The sequence below is a fragment of the Vipera ursinii genome (assembly GCF_947247035.1).
Source record: "Vipera ursinii genome assembly, chromosome: 9".
Taxonomy (NCBI): domain Eukaryota; kingdom Metazoa; phylum Chordata; class Lepidosauria; order Squamata; family Viperidae; genus Vipera; species Vipera ursinii.
In genome coordinates, this window is record NC_139523.1 from 13,215,147 (window position 1) to 13,241,559 (window position 26,413).

General features: G+C 40.6%; 1 protein-coding gene across 1 annotated transcript in view; it reads left to right on the plus strand.

The window, feature by feature from the left end:
• LOC310644801 (digestive cysteine proteinase 2-like) overlaps positions 1–26,413 on the plus strand; it is a gene marked incomplete at both ends in the record, with an annotated part of 41,876 nt that continues 15,463 nt past the window's right edge. The window contains 4 exons of the mRNA XM_083370109.1: positions 1–52; positions 14,244–14,303; positions 18,688–18,780; positions 22,469–22,641. Of these exons, the coding sequence (XP_083226235.1) occupies positions 1–52; positions 14,244–14,303; positions 18,688–18,780; positions 22,469–22,641 (378 nt within the window). The remainder of the gene's footprint in view (positions 53–14,243; positions 14,304–18,687; positions 18,781–22,468; positions 22,642–26,413) is intronic.

Here is a 26,413-nt window from a genome sequence, read left to right on the forward strand (position 1 = left end):
ATGGGGAAGCTGGTCTTTTTACTTCACTTATGTGCCTGGACGTTTGGTTTCGGTGAGTGTTTGGCTGAGGAAGAGTGTGATATATATATATATATATATATATATATTAATGAACAGCTTCTGTAGGCAAAACATTCTTTGCTTTAATACTCATGTTGGTGGGTGGAAAATTCAATGCATTTGCTTTGCTGCTTTCTGCGTAGCTGGGGTCCTCTCCTTCAGTTGGAGAGGTGGGGTAGACAAGTTGCTACATCGCTCTTCCAAATGTGAGAACTGCCCTGGCTTTAATAACCAAAAAGAGAACTACCCAAACACAAGAAAAGAGTATTTGCAGTTTGAGGGTGGAAACCACAAACTTTGCAAAAGTACATAGACGATTACAAGAAATGCCAAAGAAGTCTCTGAAAACGCCTCTTAGACGGTTGGAACTGTGTTCGTACAATCTGTCTGAACTACAAATGAGCTAACCCTTGTCTAGTTATTTATTTATTTTATTTATTTATTTTAATTCCATTTATATCCTGCCCTTCTCCAAAGACTCAGGGCGGCTTACAAGCTTAGCAGTAGCCTTCATTCTATGTATATGCCTGCTTGTTAGGGCTTTCACACACACACACCCCAAGCGGCATTATTGCAAAGTCAGCTTAATTGCCCCCAACAATCTGGGTCCTCATTTTACCTACCTCGGAAGGATGGAAGGCTGAGTCAACCTTGAGCCTGGTGGGATGCGAACCTGCACTAATTGCAGGCAGCTGGTGTTACTTTAAGGAGGCATTAGCCCACTGCTCCACCAAGGCAAGTTATGTTGTGTGAAGCAGACTCTGCCCTGTCCCAGGTCTGACACACACACACAAAGGAGTACAGTTCAAGGCTTTACTTGATGTTGAGAAATTATAGCAGCGGTGGGCAGGGTGTGTAGGCAGATGTGCACACAACCTCAAACTGTCCCAGATCCCTTGGATACTTACAAGCAAGATCCTATTGCTGCATATGCCAGAGATCATAGAGTTGGCATAGTTTGCCAGTCAACCCAGCTTCAAAAGCACAGAGTTTTCACAGGAAAGAGTTCAGGGCATAACAGACAGAGAGTACTTACCTGTAATGGATGGCTTGTCTGTGGTGACAGGAGTCACTGGTGGGAACCCCCTTGCCTGCCAAGGAGCCTGAAGATTTGTTCTTCACTCAGCCCCGTAGGACTGGGAGGAGCTCCTGGGTCAAATCCCTCATATTCTGCTGCTTCCAGCCGGTCCACAAGCTGTGCTGTCCGATTAAGCCGAGGTGTCTTCCTGCTGCTCTCTGGGGCAGGCTGCTCTTCCACAGGGTCCTCCAAAGTCACCCCCTTCTCAGACACCTCAGAGTCAGAGCTGGCCATGACAGGCCATGGGGTTAAGTCACAGTTCAGGGTGTCCTGCAAAGAAACCAATATATCTTCTGTGGGCATGCAATTTCACTCATTGTGGGTGAGGGCGGATGATGGAAAAGTACTGGGATAGGAAAAGTGTGCTATAATGTCTAGGTCAGGATTCCTCATCCTTAGGAAGTTTAAGATGCATGGACTTCAACTCCCAGAATTATTCAGCCAGAACATTGAAGTTGACGTCCACGCTTCTTAAAGTTCCCAAGGTTAGAAACACTGATTTAGATAAATCCACTGATTAATGCTCAGCACCAGAAGCTAATGAAAACCTGCGGTTTTCCTTCTTTGGACTCTGCTGTTCCTCAAAACACCCTCCAAAGATATTTTAAATGTTTCCTTGTGATTTCTTGTGTTAATTTTAAATTGGTTGGTTGCTTGATTTTGATTTTACTCTTAGCAACTCAGAGAATTCTTCTTCAGGATTGGGGTAGCCAAGAATAAACCAATCCAGCAATCAATAAATACATGATTATTCAGGTAGAGCTTTTACAAATTAGCTGTATGCTTCTCCATAGGTACAAAAACGTCCCATGCCTATTGTAATTTGCAGCTTTGTGATGATCCAACATGCATGTATCTGGCTTTGCTTACATGTAATAGATCAACTATGACATATACACAGTGCCTTGCAATTCAGACATAAGCCTCAATTAGTTTTAAAGTACCAGAAACTGTCATAGAAGAAGCTGTACATGCAGTGGTGGGATTCAGCCAGTTCGCACCAGTTCAGCAGAACCGGTAGTTAATTTTTTGTTGCCCAGGTCCAGAACAGACTTCCGGAAATGACATCCACACAGAGAACTGGTTGCTCACATATTTGAATCCCACCACTTTGTACATCTCATGATTGAATCTAGATCTCTCAAGAGGTGAACAGTTTCATTGTTAAAGATTCTTGAGTTGTGGGAAGAATGAGTAGTATTGCCAGCTTCTTTTTCCTAAAGATTAAACTGCCTTGCACAGCAAGTTAAACTCCAAAAGATGTAATATTTCCTAGCAGTAGGAGAAAGAACTACCGGTATATCTATTTTACTCCTAGCTGTTGCAATGGATAATGCAGGAAGTTCTCGCTTAGTAACTGCCTTGGCTAATGGCTGCAGTTCCAGTAGTGTTGAAAAAGTAACTTTACAACCAATCTTCTCATTTATGATCCTCACAGGTTTGTAAAAGCAAAGGAAAGCTGAAGGAAGAGCGTAAGCACAGTTGTGATTTCACTTAGCAGCTGCTTTGCTTAATCTAGTTGCTGCTCCCAATTGTGGTCACTAAATAAGACTACTATAGATCTTATGATTAGGACAACTATGAAGCAAGCAGGACTTTCTTGGTTTTCAATGGTCTAACTGTGATCTAGCATAATGCATGAACCCAGAGCATCATTGAGCATATCTCTTGGCTAAGGAAAAACAAAAGTATCCCTTAAAATAGGTATTTGATTAATATTCTTTATTCCAGACTTTATTCAGATTTAATTATTATAAATATCAGAAGCACCGTTCTTTTACCCCAGGATTCGATTTCTCTCCAGTCTTTTGCTAAGTTTGGGTTCAGCTCAGGAATTTATCCGAACCAAAAGCATTTTTAGGCTCTTCTTTTATCATTTGATTTGTTACTTTGCTTTTAAAGAATGCAAAATGCATAGCAAGAGAAATATAGCTTCTCTTCATTTAATGAAGGACACTTTTGAAGATGGCACTCCTGGTTGTTCTGTCATCCTTCGAGAATACTTTAACATTTTAATTTCTTTTCCACTGGCTTAAAGCAATGTACAGCTGACCATGCCAGAATACCAGTTTCTCCAGATAAATCAGCACATTCTCCCTGGTTTTTGGCTTTGCACTTTATGTAAAGTCCCAGCAAAACATGACTGTAGTAGGAACTGGTGAGCAAAAAAGTGGGACTTCCTCCTGGCTTCCCCATTGACTTTCCTTATGGGAAGTTGGCAGGGACCATTGGAAATCACAATCACACGACTATGGGGATACTACAATGGCCACAGTTTTGTGAATAAAACTGGTCTGAACATTGTGGAAATTTCAATTCCATAGGAGTTAAGTATCTGCATTCTTTAAGTTAGCAGACGTTAGGTACCTGGATTCAAAAATTATTGTGGCATAATCCACCTTTTGAGCTAACTTGAGATTACAAAAAGACAAACGGATAAATGTAATGAGAATTTTAGCCGTTAACTCTGTGTGTGCGTTTTAAGGCAGTCCCAATAGTCTTGCTGAGCAATTGCCCAGATATCGATCAGTATTTGTGATATTAAGAAAGTTCAAACTATTTCTTTCCACTTGCCAGTCTTCAGATGTATTGACCAATCTTGGCTGGATATGACAGGAGACGGAGTTTCAATCAACCTGAGGTCACCAAGTTGGGAAAGGCAGTGTTAAAGGATTTGACCCAGAAAGAGTCTATGCATCTGTTCACATTAGACAGCAAATGCGGCTAAGTTGGTTTCATTGATTAGATTCGCACATTGCATTAAGTCATGGATTGCTTTTCTGTAGCTAATTGAATAAACTCCAATAGTTGAGTTCACCAACAGACAAAATAAAAAAAACACAAATTATGACTTACTGTATTGTATTTGGGTTTGTTATAATTATTGGCCAAAAGTTCACATTTTGTGGGTGGCCATTAGACAAGTTTGAGTGAACTAGGCAGCTGTAGTGGTTTGTCAACCATAGTTTAATGTATTTGCAGAGCCAACTACAAACTGTAGTTTATTTAATAAACCATGGTTAACAAGCCACACCTGAGGATCCAAGCATAATTGTCCCATCGACCATCTATCTTAGTACTAACCAAAAGCTAAACTACTCCATTTTGTGCTAATGCAAACTCTGAACTTGGACGTTGTCCAAAGTGGCAATCTAGCTTTGAGCCTGATTGATGGGGACATAGTCACTGTGTTTCACAGTTAGTTCCTGATAAACGTTGCCCAAATCCAACACCCACAGGGCCATAGGTGGTGAAGCATTGTGCAACCACTGCATAAAACAAGTCTCTATTTCCCCTCTGGTTTCTTTTAATGCGTGGAGCTCTTCCTGGTGATATCCTCCATCAAAATTTGCTTAATTATTGGGTTATTAGCAAGCATGTGCTCAATTAAGGAAGGCAGACTTAAGGTGTAGCAAATGGCAGCACATTAGCATAATCAGTCCTCACTCTCTATTAAATGTCCTGTTGCTTAAGATGACTATATAATGCTGCTAATATGTGGAATCCGCCACTTTCTGATGCTTTATGGCTGATCAGAGATTTTTGTCGTAGCCCCAATGTTAGGAGGTAGTTTAGCTCGGTTTTACTAAGCTATGGGGAGGGAGGACCTCTGCTGTTAAAAAACTGATATAGCAACCATCTTTAATAAGCCCACTTCGGTTAAATTGATAAAACCACATCCAGGTTGAGCTTGACTCCTAGTGATTTTGTCAGCAAGATTGTACAGTTTCCCCTGGCAACAGAATAAAAGAGACTTGACACTGGCTTCTTTCTGGGTTCCCCCCCCCCGCCAACTTTCCTATTAAATTTAAAGCCCTGGAATTTTTTCCCATTCTGTTATTAAACAGGCAAACCAACATACTTTTTGAACTGTTGTTGGTGTTCAGTCACTTGGCTGTACTACTGCTATGTAAGCCTGCCAGAGGAGAGGTTGCTTTCAGAGAAAAGGAGATGGGACCTGTCTTTTAATTCCCCATGCTGGCTGGGGAATTCTGGGAGTTGGAGTCCACCTGTCTAAAAGCTGCCAAGGTTGAGAAATATTGCCATAGACCAGCGTTTCCCAACCTTAGGAACTTGAAGATGCGTGGACTTCAACTCCCAGAATTCCCCAGCCAGCTATGCTGGCTGGGGAATTCTGGGAGTTGAAGTCCACGCATCTTCAAGTTCCCAAGGTTGGGAAACACTGCCATAGACAATATTTCTTTCTCCAAATGAAAAGGGAATAACAGGAAGTGCTTTCTGCAACAATCTATTCACCTGTTCCATAAATATGCACAGAATTTCTGACGGTTTTTGGCCACCAGGTTTGCCTTTAAATACAAAGATGAGTAGCACTTCCCAACCAATTATAAAAAAAACCTCACATTGCTGGCTTATGGTGGCCACTGAAGTATTTAATTTAAATGCTTGAAAATGCTGACACTCTGTGAAGCTGATTACAGACTTAGCTGAAACTGTAAAAAGCACTCTTTCTTGTTCCTATTTTGGCTTGACAGACTGGCCCAGCCAGAGTAACCCTCCATGCCAGTCTGGTTCTTTGAAGTTAATTGAATTATCAACCACAAACTGCAACTCTCGCAGTCGTTCATCCAGTTTTGCTGGGAACTAGAAGCAAGAGTCTGTGGGAGGACAAAGACATGTCCCAGTCAATCCTGGACAATTGTGCAATTATTTATTTATTTATTTATTGCCATTCCAAGGTTGTGGGCATCTGTACGTAATAGTTTTAAGCTACTGAGCCATTTCCAAGGCATTCTGGAAACTGAAATTCAGGAAGTGCCAATAAGTGCTCAGGATTTTTGTTTTTGCAAAGGTACAGTTCCAAAGATTCTCTTCTCTAAAAATTGGTCCAACAAAAAGCATCACAGAAGATCTGGTGAAATTCTAATCCTTGGAACCACTTCTTACAATTCTGAGAAAAGAAAAAAAAAAGGTTCAGCACCACGAAACACAGTTCATATGATTGAGAGCAATCATGGTAGTAATATTCTATCCTTTTAGCTGGTGTTTCAGATCAAGCCTTCCTCTTCTTTAAACAGTTGCTTGATTGTTCAGTTCTATGACGGTCTTGGACCGAAATGGACTTTGATATAAACACTGACATGAATTGAATGAATCACAGTCCTGATAGTCCCAGATGTTTTGGATGGGTATTCCTAGAACTCAACTGTTCCAATACAAACCTATGCGAAGCTTACATTTTGAAGTTGGTTAGTAGGAACTTGTTCTAATATGGTTGACTATGCTGTAGAGAGCACTTTTGTTCAAATTGCCTTTAAGAAGGTGACAGATGTGTATGATCTTGACTCCTTATAGGGGGGAGAGAAATTTTATCTCCTAGCAAATTGCAAGCTGCACAAGTAAAGTTAATCGTCCATAATTATGAAATACACCTAGCAGTTTGAAAGAATGGAAATGCGAGTAGATTAATAGGAACCCCTTTGGTGGAAAGGTAACAGTGTTCTGTGCACCTTTGGCATACAGACATGCTGGCTACACAACCAGAGAAATTGCCTTTGAACAATGCTGGCCCCCTTGGCCAAGAAATGTAGATGAGCACTGTGCCCTAGAGCAGGGGTCCCCAACCCCGGTCTGTGGACCGGTACTGGGCCACGGCCTTCCAGCAACCGGTCCACACAAACAAGCAAAGTCCCACACACTCTCCGGTCCACAGAAAAACCTTTTCTGTGAACTGGTCCCTGGTGCCACAGCTGACAGGGAAACCTTTACCTTTTATCTCCTGGCAAGTTGCACAAGTAAAATTAATTGTCCATAATTATGAAATACAATGTATTTAGCAATCTTGGAAAACTCAATTGCTCTGAAGAAAAAGAAAGCCAGAGAGAACACAGAATGAGACTTTATTTTTTATTTTTTGCTTTGAGCAAGAATAGCTGCTGAGGCTGGGTTGAAAAAAACGTGGGTTCCACCAGTAAGGCCATCATCACATGGTTGGGTTAAATGTTGACCCATTTAAAGTTGAATATTTGTAATGTGGTTTAGACTGGAGTAGACTAGGAAATTGGAAAAAAAAACCTCCTGGAAAAAAAGCAATGGCAAACCACTTTGTATTGCTGCCAACAAAACAACATACGTATCTGTCAGGGAAGACCAACTGCCTAACAGGAATCCAGAATGGATATCATTATTATTTAAAGTGCATTGCTGGCTTCTCTTCAGTGCCTAAGCTAAGTGCTGGTGCTTAACCACTAATTCCTTTGAAGCTTGGAATCTATATATTTTAAATATTTTTTTTCCAGATCAACCCACCCCTTTAGTAACATTTCTGCAGGGGTGTGTGTGTATGTACCATCTATGGGTGCCCTATAGTTGGGAATAGATAGCAATAGCACTTAGACTTATATACCGCTCCATACTGCTTTACAACACTCTCTGAGTGGTTTACAAATGTCTGCATATTGCCCCCAACAATCTTGGTCCTCATTTTACCAACCTTGGAAGGATGGAAGGCCAAGTCAACCTCGAGCCCCATCAGGATCGAACTCCAGGCTGAGCAGAGTTTGCTTGCAGTACTGCATTCTACCCACTGCGCCACCAGGGCCCCATACCAGTTGAAAAGGGGACATTTTCAGTTATGCTGCTCTTTTATGAAACCCTAAACTAGATTTCCTATGCTGGTGTTAAGTAAAGATCCTCAAACTGTTGATTCCCATTGGATTCTTATTTCTGAGAGATTACGTCCAATGTTATCTTTTAAATTTGTTTTAGTTTTAGCCTTTTAGTGTAGCCTGAATGTACGCTGCCCTAATTGTTAAGAGCTGAGTGCTATTATAAAGCATCTTATATAAGATGAGCAAGTGTGTACTTATTAACATTGGGTGAGATCTTTGCACAGACGGAGCCAGCGTATGAAAAACAAAGTTGTGACACTTGGTTGCATAGCTAGAGAATTTAAATACATGCAGGTGAGAACGAACAGCTGATCTGATCTGGTTGATTCACTGCCAGCTCAATGCTTCTTCACCTAGAAGGAATTTCTTTTTTCCGTCCTGCTACAGTTTTGGCAAGTGTGTATGGTGACAGGGGAACAAGTAAAAAGAGAGGTTATAGAGAAATATAGGAGTCTGGGAGAGAGATAATTGTCTACGGATAATGGCCCCATGCAAAACAGTTTTTTTTTTTTAATTATCAGTGAAGAATCTCTTGATCTTCATAGAGCTGGAACGACGTAACAAAGCAAAGGGAAAGGGGGAATTAAAAGTCAAATGGAGTAAACATATGTGTTTTTACACGTGTGAGAGGAAAACACCCTGGGGATTTTTTATTGCTCAGTGGTAAAACAAGATTTCCCTCCCCCCATTCTTCTTAATGTTGTATTTTTGAAAGTGGATCATGAAAGACAATAATCAACCAAATGAGATAATGCTGCACGATTTTCATTGAGGTGACCTTGACATATTCCATGAAGGCTTTTTTTAAGAAAAAGAATAACAGACTTGGAAGGGACCTTGGAGATCTTCTAGTCCAACCCCATGCTCAAGCAGAAAACCCTATACCATTTCAGACAAACGGATGCCCAGTCTCTTCTCAAATACCCCCATTGTTGAAGCACCCACAAATTCTGAAGGCAAGCCATTCCACTGATTAATTGTTCTGTCAGGAAATTTCTCCTTATTTCTAGGTTGCTTCTCTCCTTGTTTAGTTTCCATCCGTTGCTTCTTGTTCTGCCTTAGGGTGGTTTGGAAAATAGTTTGACCCCCTCGTCTTTGTGGCAGCCCCTGAGATATTGGAACACTGCTATCACATTTTAACTCCTCTTGTTCCTGTTAATATCCTGGCTTATTTTTAAAAATTCCATAGCAAAGGTCCAAGGTGTTCCATTGAGCAAAATTCTCTGGGGGTGGGGGTGTTCTGTCTCAGCATTTCAGTCCATCATGGTTGCCATAGCATCTGTTTAATTCCTTAAGTCTGGCTGTGAGAGCATCATTGTTTGTTAAGTGCAAAAAAATTACTAACCAGGGATGAATGTAGACTAACAGCTGGAAATGAAATAGATTGAAGTATTAGGGAACAAGATCAGTGACAGCCCATAACTGCGCAAATACTTTTAAGCTTTTTGACATTCTTAGCAGAAACAAATAAACGTACACTCAAGAATCCGGGAGTTTTGAAAAGCAATAAATTTTAGAAAAACCAAGAAGCCATTATGAAAGAACTGTAACTGCTGAATAATCAACTTAGGTTCTGCTTATAATAATTTCTCCCCAATCTTTGTAAAGGATGGAAGCAAAAAAAAAGGTACTAGATATTTGCCATCTGTTCCTTGCTTTGGTAAAGGCCTAATGTTGCATCAAATTGTTCGCATGTGACAATATGAAAACTTCCAATTCCACACTGAATAAACCTGATCTCAGGCTTTATGGGTGAGAAGCACTGAGATAGGTAGAGGTAGTTTTTAGCTTGAGCCACAGCTTGGTTAGTTAGTTAATTAGTTGGTTGGTTAGTTAGTTATTTAGTTAGTTATTGCTGTCCATGTCGTTCTCAAATCCTTCAACAATTGAGAATCAAGAAACTTAGATATCCATCTGTAGATCCTCCATCATAATTTCTTTGTTCCAGTATTGGAACAGAAAGTTCCAAAAGTCAGAAGAAAGGGAAGAAAGATATATATATCTATATCTATATATATATATTCAAAAAGAAAGGTTCCCCCGCACATGCGTGCTAGTCGTTTCCGACTCTAGGGGCTGGTGCTCATCTCCGTTTCAAAGCCAAAGAGCCAGCGCTTGTCCGAGGATGTCTCCGTGGTCATGTGGCCGGAATGACTAGATGCCAAAGGTGCACAGAACGCTGTTACCTTCCCACTGGAGCGGTCCCTATTTTTCTACTTGCATTTTTACATGCTTTCGAATTGCTAGGTTGGCAGAAGCTGGGACGAGTAACAGGCGCTCACTCTGCTACGCGGCACTCAGGATTCGACCCGGCAAACTGCCGACCTTCTGATCGACAAGCTCAGCGTCCTAACCCACTGAGCCACCGCGTCCCTTATATATATATAAGTGCTGTCTTGGGGTAAAAAAAAAAAGGAAGAGCACATTGCCTTGAAACACCAGAACTTAGTCCTAATGGAACATGTGAATATCTCAACTGCTCAGCTTTGCCTGGGAATCATCAAGAATATTTCATTTGTACCCGCTTCTCCCGTTCTGTGCCCTGCTACTTTATACAGAGAGGACAAGAAAGCAAAGAAGGGTGGAAACGGATGCTGTAAGGCTTGTCTTCCTAGATGGTAGCAGTGTATCTCTTCTTCATCAAGTAGCCTTGCTCAATTCTGCTGTGGTCATGGAAAATGCTGACTTTAAAGAAAGGATCAACTCCATTTTCTGGTTGTGTTGCCTTGTTTTTGTGATTTGGCCAGGGTTGTATTTTTCCAAGGGAAGTTGCTTAATAACAGGGATGAATCTTACACAAACTGATACGCTTTGAAGTCTCAGTCAAAAGGAGGGTACTCAACCCAACTCAATCTACATTGTCAAGTTTCACACAGTATTTGGACTAAGCTATAATGAGATTGAGGATAGTTTGTGGTTTGGTTTGTTGTAAGAATCCAGCCATTGTCCTACCATGTTGTCTGAACTGAGTTGTCTCTTGAAGATATAATATGCTTTGACATAAAATTTTATTGATAGTACAGGGACCGTGTTATTGTTAACTTGGGTTTTACATGCTACCTGAATCCCAATTTTGAATTTGGGCTCAATTTTTCTTTTGTTTGCTTTTCTTTTCCTCTTTTTATTCTTTAGTCTTTCATGTCTCAAATACAGGTAGTCCTTGACTTATGATCACAACTGAGTCCAACTTTCCATTGCTAAGCAAGAGGGTTGTTAAATGAGTTTTCCCCTGTCTTATGACCTTTCTTGCCACAGCTGTTAAGTGAATCACTGCAGCTGTTAGGTAGTAACACGGTTGTTTAGTGACTCTGGCTTCCCCATTGACTTTGCTTGTGAGAAAGTCGCAAAAGGTGTTCACGTGGCCCTGGGACACTGCAACCATCATAAAGACCAAGCACCCGAATTTTGGTCACACAAACATGGGAATGCTGCAGTGGTCGTGTGAAAAACTGTCTTAAGCCATTTTTTCATTGTTGTTGCAACTTTGGTCACTAAACAAATGGTTTTAAGTCAAGGACCGCCTCTATATATTTCCCCCATGCAATTTTCTTCGGTTCAAAATTTATCTATGCCTCTCTTATAGCCAGTTGCAGTTTTTGCTTGTTGCATATTTAGTAAGACTGTGCTGTTTATTTTATTTATACTTCTAATTCTATGCTGCTCAAGGAATCAAGGAATTCTAAGCCAAGTCCCATAATATAGCAACATCAATAGTACAGATCGGCATAATGATGCAAACAGAATTCTGATACCCTAGTGACCATCACTCAAACCTATAAAAAACATAGTTTGTTTCTATTCTTCAGTTCCAAGACTTCGGGAACAAACAGGGCTTAATTAATTTCTGGAATGTCATGAGCATAGCACTTTTTCTCTTTTCGGTGAGGGACATCAAGAGTTCTCCAAAGGGAGAGTCCCAAACAAAGAATGTTGCTTCTGAATTCCCTCCAACCATACAACTTGATGAATGGGAGAGATCCTGAAATGGTTGAGAGTGAAACTGGAGCTGTGGTGAGATTCAAGTCAAGTCAATGTTTATTACACTCAAAGACCAGAACAAACAGTGAGATTCCTGTATGGCCAGAGATGGGAATCCACCCACGGTGGATTCACAGTTGGTGAATTTGACAGCTTTTGCTGAAATTGATAAATTGACTTCTTTGATTAGAGAAAAGACATCATCTACACTTATTGGTGACTGGACTGTCTCTCAAGGAATTTTTCTGTAAAAATGAACTTATGATTTATGGTTACGATGATAAGACAAGATAGATTATAGAAAGAAGAGAGGCATGATTTAACTTTAGAGAGAGGTTAAAATGTAACTGTACTTATAACAGCTATGAAGAATATTGAGAGCAACATCAGTATATCTTTTTTTAAAAAAAATTCTTTCCTTCAACTTTTTTGACTTTTTCAATTTTTTTCTTCCTTACTTTATATTATTTTGTGTCAGATTTTATCTTCTTGTTTAAAAGTTTCCATAAAATATATAAAGACAATGAAATTGGAGCAACTTTAGACTTAAACAATAGATGGGATAGGAGTTTCTTAGTAGCTTACACCATAAATGGCAGCTCAGTCCAGACTTTTAAAAGACTGGGGAGGAGAGATTAGAAATGTACAAAGAGATTCTTAATGAACTCAGCAATAACAAATGATCAATCTGAGGTTTCTATTGCAGTCTCTTGATCAAGGTGTTTACTTCCTTGCTTGAGGTCCAAAGCTTGGCAGGAGACACTTAGAATTGAAGAGTTCAAGTGGGCTTTGCAGGTCCTCTAGTTTAGTATGCCTTACTTGCATGTATCTTGGATATTGGCAGATTCTATTTAGAGTGGAGTAGGTAATCTGAAGATAACCAGGATATTGGTTTGGCATGTGTTCACATCTAAATCAGGATTTCCAAACTTGGTATCTTCTAGATCAAGCATCTCCAATCCGTGGCCAATGGGCTGCATGCAGCCCTGGATAGGTAGTAATGCGGCCCCACAAGATTGTAAACCTGTAACATTATTATGTGATTTATATACATGAATTTCTTTCTTTCTTTCTTTCTTTCTTTCTTTCTTTCTTTCTTTCTTTCTTTCTTTCTTTCTTTTTCCTTCCTTCCTTCCTTCCTTCCTTCCTTCCTTCCTTCCTTCCTTCCTTCCTTCCTTCCTTCCTTCCTTCCTTCCTTCCTTCCTTCCTGTTTCTATCACACTTCTTAATGCAGTTTCTCATAGGGGGCTCTAATGAGGGGCACTAGGTTGGGGAAGCTGATCCAAACTATAACTGCAATAAACTGTAGAGGTGTGAAAGAATGGTGTGCCAACATGAATTATTATTTTTGTTATTAGCAATGAAGCAAAGCTAAGTAAATTTGGGGCAACTCTGCCAGCCATTTTTAGTACCATAAATTTGTTGTCGTTGCTTGATATGTGGCTGTCTACCAGAGTGAGATGCATCCACTTTGAAGTGGAAGCACTTTGCATATATTGTTTCACTGCAATAAACACAGCAACCATGGCTTATAAATCTGTATTATGGTCCTCTCTATTGCAGAGAGGAGGACTTAGGCTGGAAGGCGTGTTTGTTTCTAACTTGTTCCAAGGTGATTCAATTACAAAGAAGAACTAAAAGCAGGATGGTATTAATTTTCTTATTGTCACTTAATTACACTTTCACCGAAGCAAATAGCAAGAGGTTTACATCTGGGATTCATCCAGGTGGTCCTCAACTTATGTCCATCCCAGTTCTAAATTGTGACGGTCATAAACAGGATGATTTAAAAACCTTTTTTGTGGTGGTTGTTAAGCAAATGCCATAGATAGTAAATGAATGAATGATTTGCTATGGGCACAGTTTTGACAAAAAACAGATGTAAATGCCAGTTTTTGGCAAAACCATCAAAAATGCCACTTGAATGTAGGACATAAATGTGATCATGTGTAGAGTTTGGTCACATGACGGGGGGGGGGGGTTAGCTGTCAGAATTTCGAATCCTAATCATAAGCAGCCTCAAGATAGGCCTGTCACAATTCCAAGTGGTCGCTAAGCATTCAATCGTAAGTTGAAGATTACCTGTACATTGTGCTAAACATAATCCTGACTGGATTGAGGTTTGGCCACATTTGTGCAACATATTAAACCATGTCTCTTTGATTTACTAATGGTGGTCACTAAGCATCCAGTTGTAAGTCACAGATGACCTATACATTGTGCTAAACATAACCCTGACTGGAATAAACCACAATTGACCAAATTTGTGCAAATTGATTCATACATCTTAAAAGATTGGTACAATGCACTATACTGAAAAACAAGCAGACCACGATATGGCTTAACATCATCTGTGAACCCAATGATGGCAATACTGCAATGCTAGCCTCCTCGTCTAGCTTTCCCATTTTTTGTTCCTTTGTTTCTGCAGAAAATCTGATGGCAGTATAATGGAATTCTACATTTACATTCTCCTTTATTTTCTCTTCTTCCAGGAAATGCATGCGATTATTCTAATACCACCCCAGATTTTGGAGTTCTCTACCACGTCAAAGGTAAGTTCCATCCAGGGTGCCTTTTGGGAAGCCACTGACTAACACTTCTTAATCGTTTTCCTTGGCATTGGCTAAAAAAATCTGACCTGGGTAACTCAGTCACCCAATTTTCAAACCATATTTGTCATTTTCCCTTGCAATTCCTTTTAAATAGAATAGAGGGGCTGGATCTGATCTTGAACCTCTGCTTTATAAAACCACAGTAGATAGCTATCATCATGAAGTTAATGTTCTGGGCATCTCTCTAAACATAGCTGTCAATGTGCAAATATCTTTTGGACTGGGCTGTCCAGCTTGGCAACTTTAAGACCTGTAGACTTCAACTCCCAGCTGGCTTCTGGGACTTGAAGTTCACAAGTCTTAAACGTACCCAAGGCTGGACGCCCCTGCTTTGGAACATTACACTTTGGATATTGGTGATTATCACCTGTTGACTTTTTGAGGGCATATCATATAATTCTCTTATTTAGTCTTCTTTGCTTCAAGTGGAGAATCTGTGATCTTTAAGATGTTCTTGAATGCCAGATCTTATCAGCCCTAGTTATCACAATCCGATTGCAATTATGATTCTACAACATCTGGAGCGTTATCCATTCCTGTTCTAAAGATAACAGCTTTATGTCTTCCCTGGGAACAAGTAATTTGTTAAAGATCAAACTTTCATAATAGATGCAATCAAGTTCACATGATGCATTAAGTCATGGTTTCTTTAACTGGTTTGCTGACTTCATACCACACCCTAAGCCATGTTCATAAACAATAGTGATTAGGTTGTCTCAGTATGTTAAGCCAATAATCACCAATATTTGGAGTTACTGTAATGTGAAAATCCCCCAGTGAAGAGCTAGAATAGGCCAGTGTTTCAGGGTTCAAGTTTTACTGCATGCCAAGAGAAAACAATTGGCCATCTAAGCTGTGATGTGTGCACCATACTGTCTTTTCTTCCACGCACTTTTCTCAATTGTGCAATGTTGCATTACATTTTGCAACCATTTTTGTGAACTACCCAATTTAGGCTCTTTTTATTACTGTGGATTATGGGTGCATTGAAAATACAAGTTTGCACCAGCAAAGATTTGACAGGAAGCGAAATCTAGACTATAATTGGCATCTTTCCCTTAGCCAAATAAAAAAGGGTGGGGAGCTTGTCAGAATCCTGCTAACCTACCTGGGCAGAGTTATGTCCAGGGAGTGCCTTGCTTTAAGCTTCTTCCCTTTTAAGTTTACTTGTGTAGGTTTTGCAAATCTTAGGACAAATCTAGAGGCATCCAGATTTATTGCACCTGGTGTATCTTTCCATGAATGATTTTATCTGGTGACAGGATCTTAAAATTTGCTGAATCAAAGGCTGAGAGTCATTAATGTATATCAGAACAGCCTTTGGAAGCTTTGCTACCAGATATATCTCTTCCTTCCACAGGAGGGACAGTCCTTTTGAAGTTGTGCAAAGTGCCTCTTTTGCTTTGGCACACGTACACATGGGTTCACGGATGTTAATAGCTGCCTGGCAAATCCCAGTTGTATAACTTCACTCCAGGCTGAAAAACCATATATGGACAAAAAGCAATTACCCAGCTTTAAAACTTTACATTTTCCTTGGGAGCAAGCAGAGGAAGCTATTATGATGTGATTTCTTTCACTTCTTCCTGGAATTTTTGTCCAAATCTGCCTGTTCTATGCAGCACTTTGGGTATTCTGTGCCAAGGGAGGAAAGAGTAGATTTCATTTTTAAAACTCAATTTTGGGTTTAGTACAAGTAGTGCTGAACTTATGGCCACAATTGGAATCAGAATTTCCATTGCTAAGTAAGGTAGTTATTAAGTGAGTCACACCTGATTTTTATAACTTTTTTTGCCATGATTCTTAAGTGAATCTTATGGCCCTGCAGGACAAGCTTCCCAGCTGGGAAAATTACAGATGGTAATGACGTGACTTTGGGATGCTTCAGCCATCATAAATACAGGCCAGTTGCCAAGCACCCGAATTTTGATAATGTGACCATAGGGATGCTGTAATAAATATGAGGACCAGTTGAAAGTCATGGCTGATTTCTGATCCAAAATATTTTAAATAGGCATTTGCTTTCCTGGGTTTCCAGGGTTGTTGCTGTTGTTGTTTTGGGTGGGCACGTTGGAAACCCCTGAAGATCAAAAAAAAAAAAAAAGTCCTGTGCTACACCAATCTCTCAACTGCTCTGAGTTGTGGCACATAGGAGATTGATTGATTTATATACCTCCCTAATCAGCAAAAGACTTCTAGTGCTTATGTGATGACTGGTTATTAGAACTGTCAATCAACGGGAGCACAGGGAATTGCCTCTGAGATTGTATTCTGGAGGTAAGGAGAATTGAGGATAGAGGTATTTGGGAGGTATGAGTGGAAGGCTGGATCAAGGGAGACTCGTCCTTCCAGTGAAGCCTCCATCTGTCAAATTGACAGATTTATGAGTGCCTATTTAGGGACAGAGAAAGATAGGACTGACAGCTTTTGGATCAATTCTAATATTAAGGGAACCTCTTTGCAACCTGTTTTAAGTGATTTAATAAAATTTAATCCCTTTCCTTTTCTAAATGCCAACAGAGGGCTGCTCTGTACTCTCCTCACGTTTTAAGACTTTGCTTAAATTTTGTAGAAAGAAAGAAGAACAGGATCGCCACAAGAGGAGAGAGAACATGTTCGGCTTAACATCATAAAAGCATAACATTAACTGTAAAGATAGATCTCGTTAATCAGACAATCAGCTTGTTTTTCTTTAAAGGAAAACTTAAACCTCCAATTTATATTTATTTCATAATATATGCGAACAAGGCAGTTGCCCAAACAACAGTGATGGATATTCCCACCTAGCCAGACCTTTAGTATAACCATGGTGGAGCCTGAGAGATCACCAAACACACTATTTTTTTTAAAGGAAATCAAACTCAAACCCTAGATATGCCCTATTTCCAAGAAAATGGCCTGCAAATTAATAGTTATCAATGCAATATCTCTCATTGTGTCACTGCCTAATTGGAAAAGTTGCTCCGGGAGATTAAGATTGAGCAGACCTTTGGAGAGAGTTCATGTTTTTCCTTTGGGATGGAAAATATTGCTTTCCTTGTTTTTCAACTAAATTGCTTGTTAATGTTAAGAAAACATTAGAAACAAAGTTTGCAAAAAGGGATTTTTGTTGGTCTTTTACATAATTAGACCCAACAATTTTTACATAAAGATGGAATCTATCTATCTATCTATCTATCTATCTATCTATCTATCTATCTATCTATCTATCTATCTATCTATCTATCATCATTTCAGACAAATACTGTAGTTGTCCAATCTCTTCTTGAAAACCTCCAGTGTAGGAGCACCCACAACTTCTGGAGTTGAGTTGTTCTACTGATTAATTGTTCTCACTGTCAAGAAATTCCTCCTTAGTTCTAGATTGGTTCTCTCCTTGCTTAGCTTCCATCCACTGCTTCTGTCCCACCTTCAGGTACTTTGGAGAATACATGGCAGCCCCTTAGAGACTGTCATGTCACCCCTAGTCCTCCTTTTCATTAAGCTAGACATACCCAATTCCTGCAACTGTTCTTCGTATGTTTTAGCCTCCAGTCCCCTGATCATCTTTGTTGCTCTTCTCTGCACTCTTTCTAGAGTATGGTATGTATGTATGTATGTATGTATGTATGTATGTATGTATGTATGTATTTTTGATGCTGCCCATCTCACTAATACAGCAACTCTGGGCAGCTTACAATATAATAAAAGTTTTTTAAAAATGCAAAGATTGTTGAAAATGTGTGGGATTTGTGTCGACATTTTGGATGCTCTCCTCTTTTGCTTCAAATTATTTTTAGAGGTTTGTCCATTCATTCTGAAATACCCCTTCCACCAAACGTTTATTTTGGTGGCTTTGGACAAGCTAGAGTTGATTTTTAGACTGATGTATCTCCCTGATTGGCCAGTATGATACCCATTCTGCACAAGGCAACTTGAAAGAATTAGTGTAATGGTTGTGACATTAATGCAGATCACTGTCACCAACTGGCATTGTTTGGATGTGCTGAACTTAATTCCCAGGATCCTTAAACTGAGATATATGAAGTGCTTGGAGAATTTTAATCTGTTACTGTTTATAGGTAGTCCTCAATTTATGATCACAATTGGGACCAGAATTTCTGTTGCTAAGCAAGGCGGTTGTTAAGTGAATCTCACCCAACGTTATATACCTTTTTGCCATGGTTGTTAAGCAAACCTTTACAGGATGTAGAGATTCCAAACTGATGATGCATTTGACCCCACCCTCGGCCTCAGCCTGGTCATCTCCTACATCAATAACCCTAAATAACCCTTTTCTATAGCAAATGTTTGATTGATCCAAGTCACTCCTTGTGTCTTGCAGGAATCATCCATCTCCCTTACGCTGAAATCGAAGAGCCATTTGAAGCCTGGTATAACCTAACTGGGAACAAGAGTCGCATTGAATATTATAATGGTAAGAAACTGGTGCCCTCACTAAATAAAAAGAGAAGAACCAGCAGATTTAGTTTGGGGGAAAGAAAATCCCCCAAAGGGGTCAAACAGGTCAATAGCAAACCAGGATACGTTGAGCCAACTCTGAAGATTTACTATTTATTAATCAAAGTAGTACAGCTGCCTGCCTCCCCAAAAGCAACTCTGAGTGGCATAAAACAACTAATATCAAAACAACAGATATAAAATTTTACATTAAAAGATAATTTTAGAAAAGGAATATACAAACCCTAGGCTAAGAGAGGATAAAATGACCACCTGCCTCCAATTCCCTAGGATCTGGCAAAAGTACAAGACAAAACAGAGGGCAAACCACGCTTCCTTCTCGCACTGATGATATTACCTAGCTGCATAGTGAAATGCCTGCAAGAAAACGACCAAGCTCAGAGAGCACCAAAGACCCGAAAGTTAGAATTATCTGCTTGTCTCAAGAATAGGGATGACACAGAAACAAATGCAATATATAGAATAACAGTGGTTTTCTTGCACATGGCAGAGGATTGGGCTGGTCCCTCTTGGGAGTGGGGGGGAAACATAGAAGGAGGAGCATTGTTCCTCTTAGGATCTTTGTCCCCAGGGGACAACTACAGAAGGCAGCAGCATGCATTATGACAATTTCATTGTTTTACTGGATCAGGGCTTGCATACAGTGGTCCCTTTAGATTTCTCATTCTTAGCACAACTAATTAGAGGTACACTTTGCTGATCCACACGATTTTCATAGCTAATGTAAGCAGAGAGGCTATCTAAATTATTAATCAGCTAGTCAGCGAAGTTGTCTTGTAGCTTCCTGGTTCCAGAAAGATTTCTGAAGGTGGAGAAGACAGTGAGCAAAGCAGCAGGCAAAAAAGCAACCAATAGAACAGCTATTGATTAGAGGAGCTCTTACACGCTACATGCACACCCTTACACGCTTCACACACATATGCCCAGAGCACCTCTTTTTTCTCCTAATTTATAACCTGAAAATGTTGGACTCTGGCTAGCCAATTTTCATCAGTCTTGTCGTGAAATATTGCTACAATTTAGAAGACGGTTAAAGGAGTGGTTGCGGTGCTCTCAGCCAGCTTTTGATCACAGACATCGTGATGCACGGTAAAGTACTTTCATCCATCAGGTGTACTTTGACTTTCTGCTGATCTTTGGTAGATCGTTGTTATAATCCACTCGAGTGTGCTGCCAAATTTCCATGCACACGTGTGTTCGAATGGACACATAATTCATCAAGCAAGAATTCGTCATGATTGCTAGAAAGGTTGTTTGCTGGACCAACTGCCGAGAGGCTTACAGTCTGTTCAGATTCTTCCTGGTTCAGCTCATCCTTGGCTTTTGATTATCCAAAGAACCTTTCCCACGGTTTGTTCCAACTCCACAGTTCTGTGATTAACAATGGATTAGCAGGAAAACTCCAGCCCAGTGAAGACCTCATTGAAAGAATCTGAGCTTAGTGAAAACAATACATGTGTTTTTAACGTAGCAAGTTCAAGGTTTAGTCCTTGATCATTACATTGTAAAAATCTATGCAGATTCTCAGTCATCCAGGTCATGGTTTGTCCCAAAGGTGCTTTTTCAAGAGGCAACTGGACTTTCTTTGTTTTTCCTTGAAGATGTTCCGCTTCTCATCCAAGAGAGCTGAAGAAACGTCTTGGATGAGAAGCGAAATGCCTTCAAAGAAAAGCAAGAAAGCCCAGTTGCCTCTTGAAAAAAAGCAGCTTTGGAACATCGTAAAACTCTCCAATTTAAACTGACGGAGTGTCACTGCCAAGATCTGGTTCACAAATAGTTTGTGGTTTAGGCTTTGGGTGGTGGGTGGACCTTACCTTTCAGACTTGAAACATGGCTTGTGGCTTTTTATGTTATGTGAACCTAGTCCATTGTGATGGTTTCTCCAAACCATGGTGGCTTCCCACCCACATATACATGTGAGCTACATTCACTATCAAACATTTGAGGTAACCATCCCACCAACCACAGTTCAGGATGTGAACCCAGTCACCATAGGAAGACAACAGAGTATAGGGAAACAACTAAGCTAGATAACTATAAGGACAGTTCCCTAACTCATACAGACTGTCAGGAAACGCCACTGGAGAAGATGTTTCAGATATGGCATCTCTCTAATGGTCTTCTATTTTATCTCTGTATGAAGAGGCGTTCCCAGTTAGGCATCAGGAGATCTAATGAATTCATTTGTATGGAAGAGATTTAGGCTTAACCCTCTACATACCCCAGGAATTTCCTCATATTGGCTGAAAATCTGCCTTCCCCCTCATTCACCTCCTGCAAATAGTATATTAAGGAACTGTTTCGCATTTTTTTTCAGTTGGGAGGGGAGACTGACCCTACAAAAAAGATGCAGAGGAGGTTTATCAGGATACCAGCATCCTACTCCTTGAAAACCATGAGAAAAATTCTCCCACTCCTTCCAAGATCATCCATGTCTTTAGAGTCCACATTTGCCCCCTCTCAAAATCTGTATCAGCTTGCTTATTAAACACAAAGCACATTTCTTTTTTTCCTTTCTTTTTTCCTTTTAATTTTTAAAATACTTTTACCATATCATTTTTTTAAAAAAAACCTATAGTTTAAAAAAAAAAGAACGAGCAACCAGATTTTCTGGGGTGCCTTCTCTGAATTTCCCCAGGGAAAGGAGAATTTTGCCGTAATGTCCCAAGGACAGAACTTCCTTCTAACGGCGACAGTAACATCACTCTGAAAAGTCCCGTGGGAGAATTTCCTCTTCAGTTCTTTTCCTGTGATTGGAAATGTGGGAAGTCCAAGAGACTGCAGGTCTCCAGAGACAGCTTTGACTGATGCTTCATCTGCCTCATTGCAAAATGAGTGCAAGAAACCAGATTCCACCGGGGGCAAACTTCTCCAAATGTTCTTCTCCTTCAACACAAATTAACAGAATAACAAGAGTTGGAAGGGACCTTGGAGGTCTTCTAGTTCAATCTGCTGCTCAAGCAGGAGAACTTATACAATTTCAGACAAATGTTTGTCCAATCTCTTCTTAAAAACTTCCAGTGTTGGAGCACCCACAGCTTCTGGAGGAAAGTCGTTCTACTGATTAATTGTCTTAACATTCAGGAAATTTCTCCTTAGTTCTAGGTTGCTTTTCTTAATTAGTTTCCATCCATTGCTTCTTACCCTACCTTCAGGTGCTTTTGAGAATAAATTGACCCCCTCTTCTTTGTTGGAGCCCCTTAGATTTTGGAACACTGCTACCATGTCACCCCTAGTCCTTCTTTTCATTAGACTAGACGTACCCAATTCCAGCAACTGTTCTTTCTTTCTTTTGTCCACTTGAATCAGAAGTGAAAGAAAAAAATTGCCTGGCTGCTCTGTTGCATTCTTCTTCGCCTTGGGGATTGGGGGTGTAGAGAAATCTGGACTTGAAGGGAAATTGTGATTTGGAACATGCATGGATCTGCTCCAAATTATATTTTGCCCTTTGAATTGGGAGCTCTGCACAACTATACGGGTTCCTAGGAAGCAGTTTCAACAGATCACATCTTACTACACAATCTCTTTACTTAGGAAAGCCCGAGGTCCCTAGTGCATACGCAAAGTGTGTGCTTTGTGGCTTAGCCACATGTCTTTCCTTCTTCATTTGTGCTTACCATTGCTCACGTTGTCACGTTTTGCAGGCCAGGTGGTGACACTGCAGCTTGGATGTTTAGAGCCCTATGGTGCCTTGTTCAAGATTACACCAGCAACCACAGAAGATGTGGTCAACATTCAGAAGTGCTTCCTGTTAAATGGAACCAAAGAAAGTCATGTGAAGCCACAAGGGGTCTTTCCCAACATGAAAGATTTCAAGGTGAGTCAACGATGCTCAGCAGCTGGAGGAGAAAAAGGAATCCAATGCTTGGATCCGGAAAGTTGGCTGGCTGATCTTTGGGAAAAGACACTGCCTAACTTCACACAGCTGTTATCTCATGGTTTGTGAAGTGGCCACAGTATAGATAGTCCTTATTACAGTTCATTTAGTGACCCTTCAAAGTTACAATGGCACTTTTTCAATGCCGTTGTAACTTCAAAGGGTCAGTAAACAAGGTAAGTCAAGGACTCCCTACTTCTGACCAATTTTCACGCTTATGACCGTTGCAGCATCCCCATGGTCATGTGATTTACATTTGGAAGCTTGACAGTTGGTTCATATTTATGACGGTTGCCGTGTCCCAGGGTCCTGGGATCATGTGATCAGCTTTTGCAACCTTGTGACAAGCAAAGTCAATGGGGATGCCAGATTCACTTAACAACCATGTTACTAATTCAACAACTGCAGTGATTCACTTAACAAATGGGGCAAGGAAAGTCATAAAATGGGGCAAAACTCACTTACCAAACTTCTCACTTAGCAACATAAATTCTGGGCTCAATTGTGGTCATAAGTCAAGGACTACCTGTATCTGGAGAAGACTCCTGCGAGTCCCTTGGACTGCAAGGTGATCAAACTGGTCAGTCCTAGAGGAGATCAACCCTGACTGCTCTTTAGAAGGCCAGATCCTGAAGCTAAAACTCAAATACTTTGGCCACCTAATGAGAAGGAAGGACTCACTGGAGAAGAGCCTAATGCTGGGAAAGGTTGAGGGCAAGAGAAGAAAGGGACGACAGAGAATGAGGTGGCTGGATGGAGTCACTGAAGCAATAGGCGTGAGCCTAAATGGACTCCAGAAGATGGTAGAGGACGGGAAGGCCTGGAGGAACGTTGTCCATGGGGTCACAATGGGTCAGACACAACTTCGCAGCTAACAACAACAACCTGTATCTGGGTTATCACATCATACTAAGCCATAACTTTAGGTTGTATTAACCATTCAGTTGTGTCTGATACCTGGCGACTTTTTAGGCAAGTGCTCTCCATGTTCTCCATCCTTCCTGTGTTGTGGGAGCCCAGCCATTGTGATTGTAGATTCTAGTTATGGCTTTCCAAGAATGGAGAGCGCTTAGAAAGCCATAACTAGAGTCTACAAATCATAGTGTTCGGGGGTCCCACAACATAGGAAGAAGAAACCAATCAACTCTCATTACTGTTGAGTTCCAGCATCAAGCTAAGCTGTGGTCTGTTTTTAATCATGGTAGCCAAACCAAAGCAATCTTCAAAGACATAGGAACATACCTTATGTCTAAGCATAACCAGCTTGTCTTAACTTCAGTTGCTTATGACTAAATGTGAATTGCAGGGTAGAGTTGGTCAAAACCAGAAAAAAATTGTGAAGAATTTCAGCAATGCAAAGTGTTCTCCACTTGTTCGGGGGGGGGGGGGTGGATAGGAGAATTTGTCAGTTTGTGGTGTCCATAGTGAATCAAGCATCCTATATTTCTATTTTTTTCTTACATGCAAGGAAACTCATCCTTATGAAACCTTTTGTCTCTGCTTGCACTATTTTTTTAAAAAAAATCTGAATAATTTCACCCTTTCTCTGCCCAACACATTTCGGTAAGACTGAACTTGGGGAAAAATACCGTTCACATTGCAAGTTTCCCTCTGGCATTTTGGGTGGACCATGAGATATTTAAATTATAGCTTTCTGTGTCTTATTTGGCAAGAATTGGCAGCACCTGACCAAGTGCTAGATTCATACATCATGCAAAACAGTGATAGTCAACATGGCTTGTTGAATAAGACATTACTTGCTCATACATTTCACTAAGCTATAACTTATGGTTTAGAGGCCCTAATGGCCAGGTTTTCTCAACTTGTTGGGCCAAACAGAACAAGCCACATTAGTTGGATTGATGTAGCATTCAAAATTGTAATGTGGGTCTTATGATTTGCTAGCGTGTTGTGTAAACATAGTCAATGTGATTTGTGAATCATGGTTATAATGTAGCCTGGAGTTGGTTAAATTGTGGTTCATTTAGGAAATATTTTTGTTTAGGAAGTAAAAAAAAGACACATTTTAGCCATTGGTTGGAATGTGTAGTTTCAGAAAATATTTTTTCTGATATTGGAGGTCTTCTCCATGCAAAGCAGACCTTCTACTATTGAGCTGCAGTCTCTCCCCAGCTCACCTGCCTTTGGAGACCAGTCCATCTTTGACGGCTCCAAGAATTACTGTACTTTCGGCGCACCCCAGTTCTTTCGACAGGCCATGGGAAACACTAATATCCCAGCCCTCCTCTCTTTCGATCGGCCTGAAAAAGCTGTTCCAATTGAGAATAGCACATGGACAGATCCTCAGCCAGCTCTTTGCCTCAGTGAGTCAGCCATTTCCTTCTGCAGCAAAGCCGCTGATACCTGTGCCAAGTTTCTAATAAAATTGCAAAGCAAGTTTCACCCAGATGCTGTTGTCTTGCCACTAATGAAATCTCTTTCTGCGACGGCTGCTCAAAGTGGCATTTATCACGCACATCTGATGGCAAGCTGTTATTTGACCTATGCCAAATCACTGTCTGGAAGTGCATGATGCTGCAGATGTGGGCGAGAAACGTTGCAGTGTTGTTTTGCTAGTTTGCTAACACAGGACTCAAAATCCTTCTTGCCTTCAAAGACCCCTGAATCATGGCAGCCTGTCTTTCTGATAAAGACAAAGGTTTCCCCTGCCCAGTCATGTCCGACTCTAGGAGACGGTGCTCATCTCTGTTTCTTAACTGAGAAAACCAGCATTGTCTGAAGACCTTTCTGTGGTCATGTGGCCAGCACGATTATACACCATGGTGCATGGAATGCTGCTTCCTTCCTACCAAAGTGGTCCCTATTTATCTACTCGCATTTGTATGCTTTCGAACTGCTCAAGATTGACAGGAGCTGGGGCAAGGGATGGGAGCTCACACCAACCTGCAGGGTCCAGCTATCAAACCTGGGCTGTCAGTTTTCCAGCTGACAAGCTCAGTGTCTTTAACTGCTGATAGAACTGCCTTAGAAGCTGGATTTCTTGACTACTTGGGATGTGGGCTATTTGGCTGGAACTTTGACTGTCACCAGTAGGAAAACCAAGAGCCCACAGAAGAAAGAGTGATTCTTTGGCATGTCCAAGAACTGTTGTGGGTTCCTTGTGCCCTGCTACCACATGGTTTTCCTTTAGGTGAAAAAGCACTTGGGATAACGTTGGTAACCTCCATTCCACTTACAAATGAAAGCTGTGCCAGTCGGGGGAAGGAATGATAGTTCAATAGGAGACCCCCTGCTTTCTTCGTAGAGGTACCAAATTCAACACCTGCTATCACTAGCAATCATTACTTCTGTATGGATTAAATCAGCCGTGAGAAATTCTTCTTCCAGAAAATTGAACTGCCAATTGAAAAAGACAACTGGTCTGTGACTCCTCTTGGCTGAAAGACCAACCAGGCTTCTCTATAACACGCCAAGGCTACACTCCAAAAGAAGATGAAAACAAAGGAGAAGCCAGAGGATTTAAAATATAAAATAAGTTCCCCAAACCTCTGCAAAGATGACTCCCATTGTTTCTTAAAGCCATTCTCCAAACTCTTAACAAAGCAGGAGAACAGTGAAACATTGAGCTCTGGATGAATCTGAGGGCATCAAAGACGATACTGGGACTTTTTACCCCCCTGGGGTTGACTCAAGGCTGGGATCATATATTATCCTAAGCAATCATGTAGCTTTAGTTTATTGTGATGTTTGA